This window comes from Pseudorasbora parva, chromosome 9 (genome assembly GCF_024679245.1).
Source record: "Pseudorasbora parva isolate DD20220531a chromosome 9, ASM2467924v1, whole genome shotgun sequence".
In the NCBI taxonomy this organism is placed as follows: domain Eukaryota; kingdom Metazoa; phylum Chordata; class Actinopteri; order Cypriniformes; family Gobionidae; genus Pseudorasbora; species Pseudorasbora parva.
In genome coordinates, this window is record NC_090180.1 from 36,706,750 (window position 1) to 36,720,617 (window position 13,868).

Here is a 13,868-nt window from a genome sequence, read left to right on the forward strand (position 1 = left end):
CCATCTGTCTGCCAGCCTGTCTACCTATCTATCTTCCTACTCAAATATTCATGTCTGTCTCATCTACCCACGAACACTTCTCACTAAATAAAGAATCCTAACAAAGAAAATCACTTTGTCATGATGTTGAGAGTGCAGTTAGGGAATTTATGATAAAATACAGCTAAAAAAAAAAAAAACACAGGGTTGCTTAGATATTAAGACTGGTTGCAATTTCCTGGAAATATAAATGATTTATCAGCCGACAGAAATAGAACTTGCTCACAGCAGACAGCTTGCACCTTGCATGATATGTTTCCTAAATGTATACATATAGTATATCTCACAATTGTATCAAAGATATGCAGCATTTAGATAGAAATTCACACGACAAAACATCTATCTATTTCATAATTAACGGTGTGTTACACTCAAAGACACGCATACAAGCAAAATGAACTAAATATATGATCTTTACATTAACTCTCCCCGTGATGTTTAGATTCCACTATTGAGAAGTTTTCTAGGTCACGGAAGCTGTGCATGTTAATTTGCTCTTTTGCTCAGAGGGGAAAATTGTCATTCTCACCACTAAATGGGTCATGGTAAAGAAGAGCTAATCCTCACATTGCATAATAAACAACTTCCCCTGTAAACACATTTGGTAGCTCGAGATAAGGGGTCTTCCATTTCATATAGTCTAAATCATACCTGTAATCACGTAATACCATCAGATAGAATAAATAAACTCAAAGAGCTGAACACATGATTCAAAACAGATGACAAGATAACGCATTTTCATTGTTAGTCATGAAGAAGATGAAAAATTAATAGAATAGAAGATACTTTCTGACGTTTTAGAGTGATTTTTTTTTTTTTTTTTCAGAACTGGATTCTTATTCATGGATTACACACGAGTTTAATTTACATCAGTCGTACGGAAAAACATATACAAGAACTACACTCTTAGAAGAAAAGGTTCTATATAGAACATTAAAAGGTTCTATCAGTCGCTATTGGGAACCCCTAAGGTTCTATATAGAAGACTTTTTAAGTGTTTAATCAAAAGAACCCTTTACACTGTCAGAAGAAAAGGTACAGTGCTGTCACTGGGGCGGTACCCTAAGGTACAAAACTGAAAAGGTTCTAATTTGTACCTTTAAAGTACTACTATGTAACTTAAGGTATACGCACTCTTATATGCACCTTTTAAGGTACTAATATATACCATTTAGGGGTTAGTAAGGTACAAAGATGTACCTTTTTACTTTTGTACCTTAGGGTACCGCCCCAGTGACAGCACTGTACCTTTTTTTTCTGAGAGTGTAGGGTTCTTTGTAACTAGGAAAAATGTATATATGGAACCTTTTAGGGGTTCATTCATTATCATTTGTTTTGTCCGGATTAAATATTTCATATAATTGACAAACATTTGACTGCATTATTCAGTGTATTCAAATGTATTTATGAATGCATGTGAATGATTACAAAATTCAAGATATGGCGGTTAGAAAATGTATATATTTTTCTCATTTTATGTAGTAAATCAATATCACACAAAGAGTGCCATTTCATTTTTTATTCTCCAAAAATCAGCATGATTGAAATGCTGATTGCATGATTGAAATGCATGATTGAAATGCTTAATATCACATCAGCATGTGATATTAAGTTACTAAAACAGTTTAATAAACAATAATTTAATTGCAACTACAAAATGTTGTAGAATAATGAAATAATGCAAGAACAAAAAGGGTTCTTTCTTGTCATTATAAAACCTTTTTAGCATAAAATGTGAGCAATTTGGAGTTGAGTAAAGAATCCTATGGATCTATACAGAACCCCAATGAACCCTTTTTTAGATTGTATCTTGCGTGCAGCAGCTTCTCACATGGGACGTGTGTAATTGCTCAAGATACAGGGAGGAAACCAGTAGATCACTCTGTACATCTGTGGTTGGGACTTGCTTTTGTAAGAATTGTAATATCGGCAATATCGGCTTTCCTGTCCTATTTTTCTGTGGTTGCTGTCCCCATTTTGGAGCCTGCATCTGATTTGTGTCTCTACGACACGTGTAACAGATCTTATCGCTCACAAATATAAGGCCTTGCACTGCCACAGCAAACATCTCCATCTGAAACGTGCTCCATAATGTCTCTGATCACCGTCATTGTCCTCAGCAGTATTCTCCTGAGCCTGTTTCCACACACTCCAGCAGCATGTAAGTTTCTTTACAAATGAGGTCTTGCTGCATTTGTTTTATTGCATTGCTGTGAATGGACAATATGTATAAACAGAGCTATTTTATGCAAGTCGATGACTATGGCTTTAAGAAAGATGCTGTGTCATGTCAGATGGCCCGCTGAACTACGCCTGCTGTGTGAAATACACCCGAAATCCTCTGCCCTTCGGTGTGATCAAGGGCTTTATCGAGCAGAGCTCCCGCGAGGTGTGCCGCATAGATGCCATCATGTGAGTCACTGGGATCTGACCTCAGAAATGAGTCAGGGTTCACACTTACCCACACAATGTGGTTACACTAAAATAGACACATTTAACCATACATTTAAATATGTGGGCAGCCGATTAAAAAAAAAAAGAAAACACATAAAGTGTCATACAGTGAGAAATCAGCGACTTCATTTAATTAATAAAAAAACAATATTATATTAATAATTTTAAAGATGTTTTTAAAAAGTGTGCTGTAAAATTATAACTGTTTACAAGTCTGGAGTCGGTACGATTATTTTAAACATTTTTTTAAAAACTTTGAAAGAGTTGTTTGTCTTTGATGAATATGAAGAACATCAATGTCTTACTGCCACTTTTGATCAGTTTAATGCTTCCTTACTGAATAATCTGATTCATTAAAAAGAAATCTCACTCAACAGTAGTGTATATGATTAAGATTCAGCGTTATAGGTCACTAAATCAAATCATTTCTAAGTCAGACGTTCTCGCTTGCGAGAAGTTATTTTGAGTTATTCTCAAATCATGCCGGAGAACGTGATCAAGTTTTACACAAACATGTTGCTCAGCTGCTGAATTAAAGCGTGAGTTAAAAAGGATACGGAAAAACTTCCTTTTTAAATGAGTTATTTAATATTATTATTATTAATAATAATATTTGATGTTTAAATAATATTATCTGAATTACTTATTAGGAATGGGTCATTATAAGAGTTTGATATAAATATGTGAATGTAATTTTTTTTATTGATATATATATATTTTTGCATTTTATTTGTATGTAAAAGTTTCTATGTACTCATTGGTTATTCCTCTAATTATGTGTTTTTATGTGTTGGTGGTGTGAGGATTATCACAAAAGAAATGAAAGGAAAAGAAAAGTAGAAGGAAAAATAAGGAATAATTATTAGGGAAGAAATATGTCTTTAAAGGTCTATTTGTATAACTGTTTTTAAATGTGTTTGTATTGAAAAACATGAGTATATTATATATTATTTTTAACTTAATTTGAATATTTGAAATCAACTTTTCACTCAAATTGTTATGTTGATAATACAATACAAAACCTTGTTTTTTTAAAGTCTCTTTCTGCCCACCACACTTGTTTTATTGGATCAAAAATAGTCTTTATTTATTAATAGTCTTTATTAATAGTGTTTTATTGGGTCAAAAATAGTCAAATCTAATATGCAAATTTGGTGCGCAATATTTTTTTTCCTATTATAAGCTGAAAACAGTTTTGCTGCTTAACATTTTCGTGGAAAGCATGATACATTCAGTACTCTTTAATACAGTTCAAAATGATTTGAATTAGAAATATTTTGCAACATTGTCTTAAGCATCAACTTATTGCATTCTTACTGACTAAAAAGCATTAATTTATTTTAAAAAAAGATACTAAGTCTATATGTTTGAAAAGTTGTCAATATATAAAACTAAATTAAAAATACTATTGCTCTCAGACTTTTGATCCCCTCTATATTTACACCACTGAAAAGAACTGACAACTGTGATAAAATAAATCCAAATAAAATAAGTTGCTGCCTTAAATTTGTAATAATCAAAGGAGTTGAAACTTGCATAACATAAAAAATGTGGAAAAAAATTTCAACTACAAAAATAGTTGAAGTTATGTATGTTGCCATGACTTACTGATCATATTTTTACAGCACCTTCAGAAGAAAATAAAACAGTTTTGCTATAATTTTCTATCATTCTAATAATCTTTCTTCAAGTTTCTTCACCAAGAACAACAAGAAGGTGTGTGCGAGCGTTGAGGATCAGTGGGTGAAAACGGCGCTTGCACGTCTGAGGTAAGGACGACAAAGTGTGTGACATTTAAAACAAGTCACCTGCAATGTGCCATTGCAACATTCAAGGTAGCATTTGTGATCACGGAGCATTAAATAGTGTCACAGACTCGTATTGATTTGTTATTTTATGATGACCAAAATAACACTGACTTTATTGAATTTATATTTTCTTTATAGGACCAAAATAGCAAAAATGACAGACAAGAGACCTCAGCCCCTCACCACGGATGGACTGAAAAGTACAATTCCCAGAACCACCACCAGCAGCCCATAAAGCAGATTACATTAATAATTACTGATGATTATCCTCATACTTTGACTTCTATTCTAACTAGTCATCCTTAACAATGAAACGCTTGTTTTGTACAGAACTATATGTTTGTACTCACTTTTATATCACACAGAATGTATAATTCAGACTGAGCTGCTGATGTGTCTTAAACAGCAATACTAAAAGAAAAAAAAGCATTAAAAACTGAAGTTGAAAAAAAAAGTTATGTATGTACGCCACTTGAAAGAAAGCTCTTAAGAGAGAGTAAGCAGAACACAGATACTGTACACAGAACAAAAGTGACAGCAATTACTTTACAAAATCACTATAGTTTAGAATAAACCATAGCACATCTGTTTAAAAGGATGAGTTTCTGATATGTCGGCGCACAATGTCAACATCTCATCTTTGTCCTTGTCAAACCCAGCAGGCCTGGTTACAGGTTTCTTAATATTCATAGTGCTCATCAGCTAAAAGAGAGACAATGATATAAAAGCAATCAGCTAAATACTTATAATCTGCACTTAGTGTGTTATAAGACAAACTAACACAGTTAGAGTCTAAAATTAATAATGTAAAAGTCCCTCAAAGTATTTTATATACAACCTGAAGATACTCCTCGAAGTTGATGGCTTCGTATTTATGAGTGTCTACGGTGTCAAACATCGCTCTGCGCCGCCGAGGAGAAGTGTCATCCTGAAAGAAGTCAAGCAGCTCATTGCTGTCCCAGAGTTCATGAAAGGACAGTACATGGGGGGACGGGACAAGAGAGAATATGTGAGTGAGAGATCTAGTGCACACTGTAAAAAAAAAAACAGAGGCACATTTTGAACTTTTGCAGTACAATCACCTCGGATGTTTAAGTTATTTCAACTTAAATTATGTTAAACTGACTTTAAAAAAAAATGAGTTACATATTGTATAAAAAAGTTTAACATTTCTTAACTTATTTTGATAAGTTAAAACAATGTAAAAAACATATGTTGTCATAACTTATTGAACATATAATTTTTTACAGTGCAGGGGTTTTCAAACTGGGGTCCGGGGACCCACAGGGGCCCTGCAGAAGGTTCTAAGCAGTCCCCAGAAAAATTTCATATAATTAAAAGACAAAGCAAAACTGGATAAAGTCTCTCCTTGTTTGCCACATACTTTTCAGAATTGTATGTTTGCTTAGTATTTTTCTAGTGAGTTTTTCTCACTATAGTCCGCTTTATCTTGCCCACAGGGTTTGTAGAGCTGTATTCTTAATGCGCTACATAGCTGCTTATACATTTATTGTGAAAGTTGCTTATACAAGTAATTTTTTTTATTGAACATGTCCTCCTTAGGTTTATCCATCCAACATTAAGTATAGCCGATTTAAATTAGGAAACAATGCTCTATTTAAAACGTCACACTTACTATCTAACAGTTTAAATGTTTTTTTTTTCATAAAAATATATAGATGGATTTAAGGGGGTCCCTTATAAAGGTTCATCATAACTGGCATCATCATGTTTGAAACCCCTGATCTAGTGACCTTGTGATGTTAGCGAGTGCTGCCACCTAGAGCTGAAATAGTTTGTTACACATTGAAGTGACATTCCTCTGTCAAGGTTTAGCTTTGCATAATGCACGGGTACCGTTAGTAAGTGTTCACTCACAGGATGCAGAAGTGGAGAAGGTACTTATAATTATCCACGGCAAACTCGAAATGAAATCTAAGGTTCGTGATGTCTTCAGAAGTCCACTGGGGGTATTTCTCCTCCAACTTCTGGACCACTTCACTCCAGTTACGTCTATACACTGAAAAACACGTGAAGGATCGACATTATGCCTGGACCTACTGAAATAGGACATACTTTTGCTCTTTCTGCTCTGGTTGCAAAACAGAAAGTGTTAGGCAAACTTTTAAAAGTCTCATGTTTCAGAATTTCTGATAGGCCTACTCGTTACCATTGAACCTGCTCTCTTCCATTTTGGAGCGAGCATTCTGCCGATACATAGTTTCACACATTTTAAAATTTTCTTCATGGAGTGCAGCAAAAACGTCAACCTTTTCTTCTTCATCTGCAATACACATATAGAAAACATCCTTTAGAATAATAGTCTGTTATTAATAGATAACTATGCAGGAAGTAATGCAGGAATAATAAGTAGCACTACATTAACACTTCAGCTATACTATTAACAAATATAGAATTAATCAGTAAGTAATATTGAATTCAGGACTAAGATAGTTCCTTATTAGGTAATTAATAGTTACTGAAGGAGACTAGCGTCACTAATAACTAATAGGTAACAAGGAAAAATTATAAAGAATTACTAATTAATTACTAATCACAACATTAACATGTCTGAGATGTGAGAAACTGTATTTTTTTTTACTCTCAATGTGGTCATAAAATGCATCACTAATTACTTAAATGGTTCCTAGTCATTATGCAGGAACTTCTAGTGATCTGGAACATTATTTTAAAGTGGAAAACATTGTTAGATCACTAGTAGTTCTTAAGAATTGTCCTTTGTTACTCTGAATAACGTAATAAAATGCATCACTTGTGCAAGTACAATCACTCTTCAAGGACTACTGGTGATCTGGACCATTATTTTAAAGTGAAAAACCATATTTTCCATTTTCAAATAATGAGGGAAATAAAATATTGATATCGGATGGATGTATTTATTCACTCATGTGAAGAATCTCTGGACTAATAATATTTGACGACGCAAATTAATGCAAACAGCAAATAGTCCAAAAAAGATTTTTTTCGCCAACTTAGAATTTCGTTCACTGTTCTGTTTGACCTGGTTACAGTCATGCTTTGAATTAGTCTATTATTTTACATAAAATTAAAATCATTCATTATTTCATTATTACATTATGATTTAATTTATATATATATATATATATATATATATATATATATATATATATATATATATATATATATATATATATATATATATATATATATATATATATATATATATATATATATATATATATATATACACACACTTATTATACTCCCACATAAAAACCTTCATAATGATATATATATATATATATATATATATATATATATATATATATATATATATATATATATATATATATATATATATATATATATATATATATATTTATTTATTATAATTTATTTCTGTGATGCAAAGCTGAATTTTCAAGATCATTCCTCCAGTCTTCAGTGTCACATGATCCTTCAGAAATCATTCTAATATTCTGATTCATTATGAGTTTTGGAAACAGTTCTGCTGCCTAATATACTTGATGAATAAAAGGTTCAAAAGAACTGCATTTATTCAAAATAAAAACATATTTTCAAATAATATAAATCTCCTTTACTATAATTTTTTATAATAATAATAATAATAATACATTTTATTCATAATGCACTTTATATTAAACATCTCAAAGTGATACAGAATTAAAAACAATCAACAACAATAAATAAATAAGTAAGTAAATTATTAAAATAAAATAAATAAAACTGAAAAAATAAAGAAGTAACAAGTCAATTAAAAGCTCTGCTAAAAAGGTGTGTTTTAAGACCACGCTTAAATGCATCTATCTATAGTCTGTGGAGTCCGCAGGTGGTCAGGGAGAGCATTCCACAGACTGGGGGCTGCAGAGCAGAAAGCCCGATCTCCCATAGTACGGAGATTGGTCGAGGGAGTTTTAAAACGAAACAGAGAAACAGGGCGGAGGTTACGAGTGGCTGTTTGTGTGGTGAGGAGTTCCTTGAGATAGGAGGGAGCATCACCATGGATGCACTGGTGGGTAAGGAGAGAGATCTTGTACTCGATCCTGAACGACACAGGAAGCCAGTGGAGTGATTTTAGTATGGGGGTGATGTGGTCGTATTTGCGCACTCTCATGAGGATCCTAGCAGCACTGTTCTGAATACACTGCAGCCTCTGGAGATTTTTGCTAGGGATGCCGATAAGGAGCGCATTGCAGTAGTCCAGCCTGGAGAAGATAAAGGCGTGGACAAGCTTCTCCGCATCAGCCAGTGATAGAATGGGACGAAGTTTGGCAATGTTTCTGAGGTGGAAGAAGGAGGTCTTACACAGGTGATTGATGTGAGCTTCAAAAGTAAGCTGCGATTCCATTCTGACCCCCAGATTGGTGACTGAAGTGGAAACTCCCTGACCAGAGAAAGCAACGCTGGTGATAACGGACTTCTGGACCTGAAGTGGAGTGCCAACTAGGATAGCTTCAGTCTTGGAGCTGTTTAGCTGCAGAAAGTTTTGCTTCATCCACGCCTTTATCTCATCCCGGCAAGTGATCAAAGTAGATGGTGTGAGGTCAGCAGAGGGAGATGAACTTGTCCTAAAGTAAAGGGGAGTGTCATCAGCATAGCAGTGAAAAGAAATCCCATGCCGGCTGATGAGACGGCCAAGGGGGAGCATGTAGAGTATGAACAGGGTGGGTCCGAGCACAGAGCCTTGAGGGACACTGCAGGTGACATTGTGTGACAGGGATGTAGCTTCTCCTAACGCAACATATTCAGTTCTCCCAGTGAGATAAGAAGAAAACCAGTTGTGGACCGAGTCAGAGAGACCGATAGTGGAATGTAAACGGTGAATGAGGATGTTATGGTCAACTGTATCGAAAGCTGCAGTTAAAGGAGAGAAGGGATGGGGAACCAGCATCTGCCGCCATCAATAGATCGTTTGTGACCCTGACCAAAAGCTGTTTCTGTGCTGTGTCCTGAGCGGAAACCAGACTGAAATTTCCCATAAAGATTGCTATGCTCCAAATGGACCTTTCCAGCACCTTAGAGAGGTATGGGAGGTTGGAGATGGGCCTGTAGTTGTCATTAATGTCTGGGTCTAAAGTAGTTTTTTTTAGAAGTGGTCTGATGATAGCAATTTTTAGAGATGAAGGAACAAGGCCAGCCTGGAGGGAATTATTAATAATCTTGGTTATAAATGGACTTAGGACACAGAGGTTAGATTTTACCAAGGCTGTAGGAAAAGGATCCAGTGCACAGGTGGATGGTTTCATTTTTCTGATGATGTCCTCAACCTCGAGCTGTGTGATGATGGAGAAGCAGCAGAGATGTTGGAAGGTCCCTGGCTGTGGATCAACAGACGGGACAGGCAGAGCGGAGGTACTAGATAGAAGCAAGTGGATGTTGTCTACTTTGTTCCTAAAAAAGGTCATGAACTTATTGCACCTCTCTTCTGTGGCTTCTGAAAAAGTGTGAGTTTGCGGTTTGAGGATGTGATTTATAGTGGAGAAAAGCTTCTTGGAGTTTCCAGGGTTATTGTTGATGATGCAAGAGTAAAACTGTGACTGAGCATCTCTCAAGGACCTTGCGTAGGGCTTCTGATGATCTTCTACTGATGAGTTCTGAGAGCTTGAGACAATTTAACACATCCTTGCTGAACAAAATTATTGATTTATTTCAAAAAAAGAAAGAAAAAAATGACTGACCCCAAATTACTGACCAGTAGTATATATTGTTGTTACAAAAGATTTCTATTTTTTAAAACAATTGTTTCTTTTTTTCTTAAAACACACACACACACACACACACACACACACACACACACACACACACACACACACACACACACACACACACACACACACACACACACACACACACATATATATATATATAACTTTTTATTCATTAAAGTATCCTAAAAAAGTATCACAGGTTATGAAAAAATGTTAAGCAGCAGAACTGTTTCCAACTTTGAAAATGAATCATCATATTAGAATGATTTCTGAAGCATTATGTGCTGAAGACTGGAGGAATGATCCTGAAAATTCAGCTTTGATCACAGAAATAAATGATCATTTAAAGTATAATAAATTGAAAACCAATTATTTTAAATTGTAATAATATATAACAATATACATTTTTTTCTGTATTTTTGATCAAATAAATGCAGGCTTGATGAGCAGAAAGAAACAGATTTCTTTCAAACTTCTTTCAAAAACATTACTAATAGTAATGTGTCCAAACTTTTGGCCTGTGCCATATATATATATATATATATATATATATATATATATACACACACACACACACACACACAACACAGGCCAAAATTATAGGCTATATATGAAACAGACATTAATGACATATGAAACATTAATATATATATATATATATATATATATATATATATATATATATATATATATATATATATATATATATATATATATATATATATATATATATTAATGTCTCATATTAAGACCAAGCCCACACGGATCTAAAATAGTGTCACACATGAGTTTACCCCATGGTTTACCCAATCAGTTCCACACGTTTACACAAGACATAACAGATAATGTTTGCATGAATACTCGAAAAAACAGATATTTTGAAATACCGTAATTGTAGCCTAATTCTGTGTAACGTTATATCGGGTTCGCGACTTGTTCTGTCTTAAACTGGCGAACTGTTGATATTAGCGATCGATTTCTTGTAATCTACAAATAAGAATAACTTAACAACACATTGGGGAAATGTAGGCCTAAGCCTAAAGCAAATGTGAAGGAAAATGCCAGCTTAAAATAATGGATAAACAAAAAACGAACATTTTCGACAGAAAAAAGTAAAGAAAAAGATGATAACTAACGTCAGCTCTAATTTTCCCGAAAAGGATTTTGAACTTAACGGATAATTCAGTCACTGACCGTCTTTGACCTTAGACTCGGGAAGATCGAATATGAAAGGCGGCACCGTCAAAGAACTAGAAAAAAATGATCCCATTTCTAGCAATTTATAGACAGTCTGTCAAAAATGTGTAGTTTGATAAGACAAAAATCACAGCAAAAGCGCAGGTCAAACAGCGTCCCTGTCTGCAGCCGAGCCGATTAACCGCTTGCGCACAGAGCGCATTTAGGCCACGCCCACACCGGGGAGGGGTTCAACATTGGATGCAGTGGGTTGGTTTATGTTGACATAATTCTTTAGCAAACGCTCCTGGTAACTTAAAAGATATAGCAACAGTTAGCACAGGCAGTTAAAAAAGTTAAACAGCACATTAACATTATTCAACTACCTCATCATCTCTTAACAGCTCATCCTTAAAGAAAAATATAAGTGGATTAAAGTTGTTCTATGATACACATTTTAAATCATTATTAAAATTTATTATGCATACCTTGCTTAAAACAGAGGGAAAAACTGGGGTTTTATCTAGTAAAAATTAGGCAATTTAAAATTAGCTGAGCAATATTATAGTTACATAGTTACAAACCCAGCATGTATTTTTGTATTGCCACAGGTTTCAGGGAGAAGTGCAGAGCATTCTTCTTCTTCTTCTGAAATTGGATTAGAATAATATATATATATATATATATATATATATATATATATATATATATATATATATATATATATATATATATATATATCAGCAAAAAAATATTATAAAGCTGACAATACAATGCAGCTACAGCAGCCCGTTTTCTCTTGCTCCCATGTCTTCCACAATTTGATTGTCATGCAACAAAAACAAATAATATAAGCAATAGAAGCAGTACAATATTAAACTTAACTGAATGCAAAGATCACAAATTAGCTACAGTAAAGACTAGTCAAAACAAAAAAAATAATTAACTAAAAAAATTACAAAAATGACACAGCCATAATCTTATGGTCTTCAGAATCCATGATGTGGAGAGCAAATTGTAGAAATGGAAACTGAATGCAGAAAAGATCTCCGTAGGCTATACCCAACTCATCATCATCTAAGAATCTTAAAGCTCTTAAAGACAACAAATATTCTGTTAAAGTTTGCTTTTCTGTTTTATAGGCCCATGTTTATATGCATGGCGTTTTAGTTGTATTATTATTTAATTGTATTAACCTTTGCAATTTTGTTATGTACTTGTATTTTTGATACCTTGGCATAAAATAAAATAAAATAAAATAAAATAAAATAAAATAAAATAAAATAAAATAAAATAAAATAAAATAAAATAAAATAAAATAAAATAAAATAAAATAAAATAAAATAAAATAAAATAAAATAAAATAAATCACCCTTCGCTGCGATTTTGATTGACACCAGGCGATCTAACCAATCACATCGTCGAGTCTGCTGTTTTGGCCGACAAAGCAGATATGCCTGGATAGATTACCGTCTGGACGGTGGATTTGGAAATCATATATAACGCCATATCAATCAGGTAGTGAATGACTTCAACGAGGGGTGTAATAAATTCGATTAAATAAAATCGAAATTCGGACAACACTGTATCGCCGAAGTAAGTTAGTTTCCATGAAGAGATGGCGTTCATCTGGCTTCACACATGGCGAGTATATGAAAACACCGTAGGCTACGTACGTAATCGCCTGCATGTGCATAGGCTATTGGTAACGTTACATAGCGAGATTTAATTATTCTGTAAAGGCCGCTCTGTCTCTGGTTACCCAACAATCATCTGATTGCTAGGTTTGATTCACTTGATCTGCCGGAGCCGTTAAAGGATTGCCAAATCGGTTTGCTCAAATTCCTCAAACTCCTCACATTCACACAGGCTCCAGCATCAAAAAGAGGAACTAATTTATCATCGCAGGAATTGCACACATCTTCCCGGCCTTCTGGAGAAGCACCCTCCCTCGGTTGTGCTTACTCAGTGATTTTTATGAAGGATATTTGATGGTGCAATCGTTTGCTTAAGAAACGGGTGACCCTCAGTGATGCAGTTATTTTTCGCAGAAAAGAACATTTGAGGATGTACTTTGGTCATGTGAAATGCCTGACTTTACTGAGGGCACCGAAACCTGTTGCAAGTTGTTTAGTCACCAAATGCAATAAGGAGAGAAGGTGCAAATCACTATCATATTTCCGATAAGAATTAATTAGGTTCTGTAGCCTATCTTTGTATCAGTAAACTTCACAAAAAGGAATCCTTATTTATGCTTTTTTTTCTTATTTTTGTAGGTCTAAACAATACTACCTTTTGTTGTCTTTCCAGGTCCAGATAAATACGCACCATGTAGCCTATCACAGCACCTCAACACTTGGAATGAATTGTACATTTCTAAACTGCACCTCAGTGCTTTGCAGATAACTGGCTTTAAAGGGATATTTCACAGACTGTAAGTAACCTATGACAGATTTATCACATGAAACATGTTCTAAGTGTTTGGCGAAAAACAAACCAAAATCTCGGTCGTTGGTCTTCCGTGCTCGACTCTCTTAGCACTGCAGTTCACTCCAACTCACTCCAACTCGCCCAGAAAAAGTACACAAAACTAATGTATTAGTCACTTAAAGGGTTACTTCAGCGATTAGCATATGGCTTTGTATCAGTAGAAACCCTGGAGTATATTCAAATAATTGTG

The 13,868-nt window shown here is 34.2% G+C and overlaps 2 protein-coding genes across 5 annotated transcripts; one reads left to right on the plus strand and one right to left on the minus strand.

The window, feature by feature from the left end:
- The first annotated feature begins 2,043 nt into the window (after nucleotides 1–2,043).
- Nucleotides 2,044–4,724, plus strand: ccl20l (C-C motif chemokine 20-like). The gene is made up of 4 exons (XM_067452464.1): nucleotides 2,044–2,200; nucleotides 2,334–2,451; nucleotides 4,185–4,262; nucleotides 4,440–4,724. Exons 1-4 carry the CDS (start codon nucleotides 2,131–2,133, stop codon nucleotides 4,534–4,536), a joined length of 363 nt encoding a protein of 120 aa, XP_067308565.1. The 5' UTR covers nucleotides 2,044–2,130; the 3' UTR covers nucleotides 4,537–4,724.
- A 123-nt stretch (nucleotides 4,725–4,847) lies between these two features.
- Nucleotides 4,848–13,562, minus strand: si:ch211-122l24.6 (uncharacterized protein LOC557261 homolog). Of its 4 annotated transcripts, none has more exons than XM_067452460.1 (5): nucleotides 13,481–13,562; nucleotides 6,472–6,585; nucleotides 6,180–6,321; nucleotides 5,140–5,254; nucleotides 4,848–5,003 (listed from the first exon to the last, which is right to left on the minus strand). In XM_067452460.1, the coding sequence occupies exons 1-5, from the start codon at nucleotides 13,560–13,562 to the stop codon at nucleotides 4,866–4,868; spliced, it is 591 nt and encodes a 196-aa protein (XP_067308561.1). In that variant the 3' UTR covers nucleotides 4,848–4,865. The 4 variants fall into 4 exon arrangements, with proteins under 4 accessions (XP_067308561.1, XP_067308560.1, XP_067308562.1 ...); XM_067452459.1 differs by having other exon boundaries at nucleotides 5,140–5,333; nucleotides 13,481–13,554; XM_067452461.1 differs by lacking the exon at nucleotides 13,481–13,562 and adding an exon at nucleotides 11,207–11,376.
- Nucleotides 13,563–13,868: the final 306 nt, after the last annotated feature.

What these genes read in the sequence shown, in the direction of transcription:
- ccl20l (XM_067452464.1), top strand. Translation starts at nt 2,131, where the DNA reads ATGTCTCTGATCACCGTCATTGTCCTCAGCAGTATTCTCCTGAGCCTG. An exon ending in TCCACACACTCCAGCAGCAT is followed by an intron (nt 2,201 to 2,333) that starts GTAAGTTTCTTT and finishes GTGTCATGTCAG; the next exon opens with ATGGCCCGCTGAACTACGCC. An exon ending in ACGGCGCTTGCACGTCTGAG is followed by an intron (nt 4,263 to 4,439) that starts GTAAGGACGACA and finishes TTTTCTTTATAG; the next exon opens with GACCAAAATAGCAAAAATGA.
- si:ch211-122l24.6 (XM_067452459.1), bottom strand. Translation starts at nt 13,519, where the DNA reads ATGGTGCGTATTTATCTGGACCTGGAAAGACAACAAAAG. An exon ending in ACCTGGAAAGACAACAAAAG is followed by an intron (nt 6,586 to 13,480) that starts GTAGTATTGTTT and finishes TGTGTATTGCAG; the next exon opens with ATGAAGAAGAAAAGGTTGAC. An exon ending in ACTTCGAGGAGTATCTTCAG is followed by an intron (nt 5,004 to 5,139) that starts GTTGTATATAAA and finishes TCTCTCTTTTAG; the next exon opens with CTGATGAGCACTATGAATAT.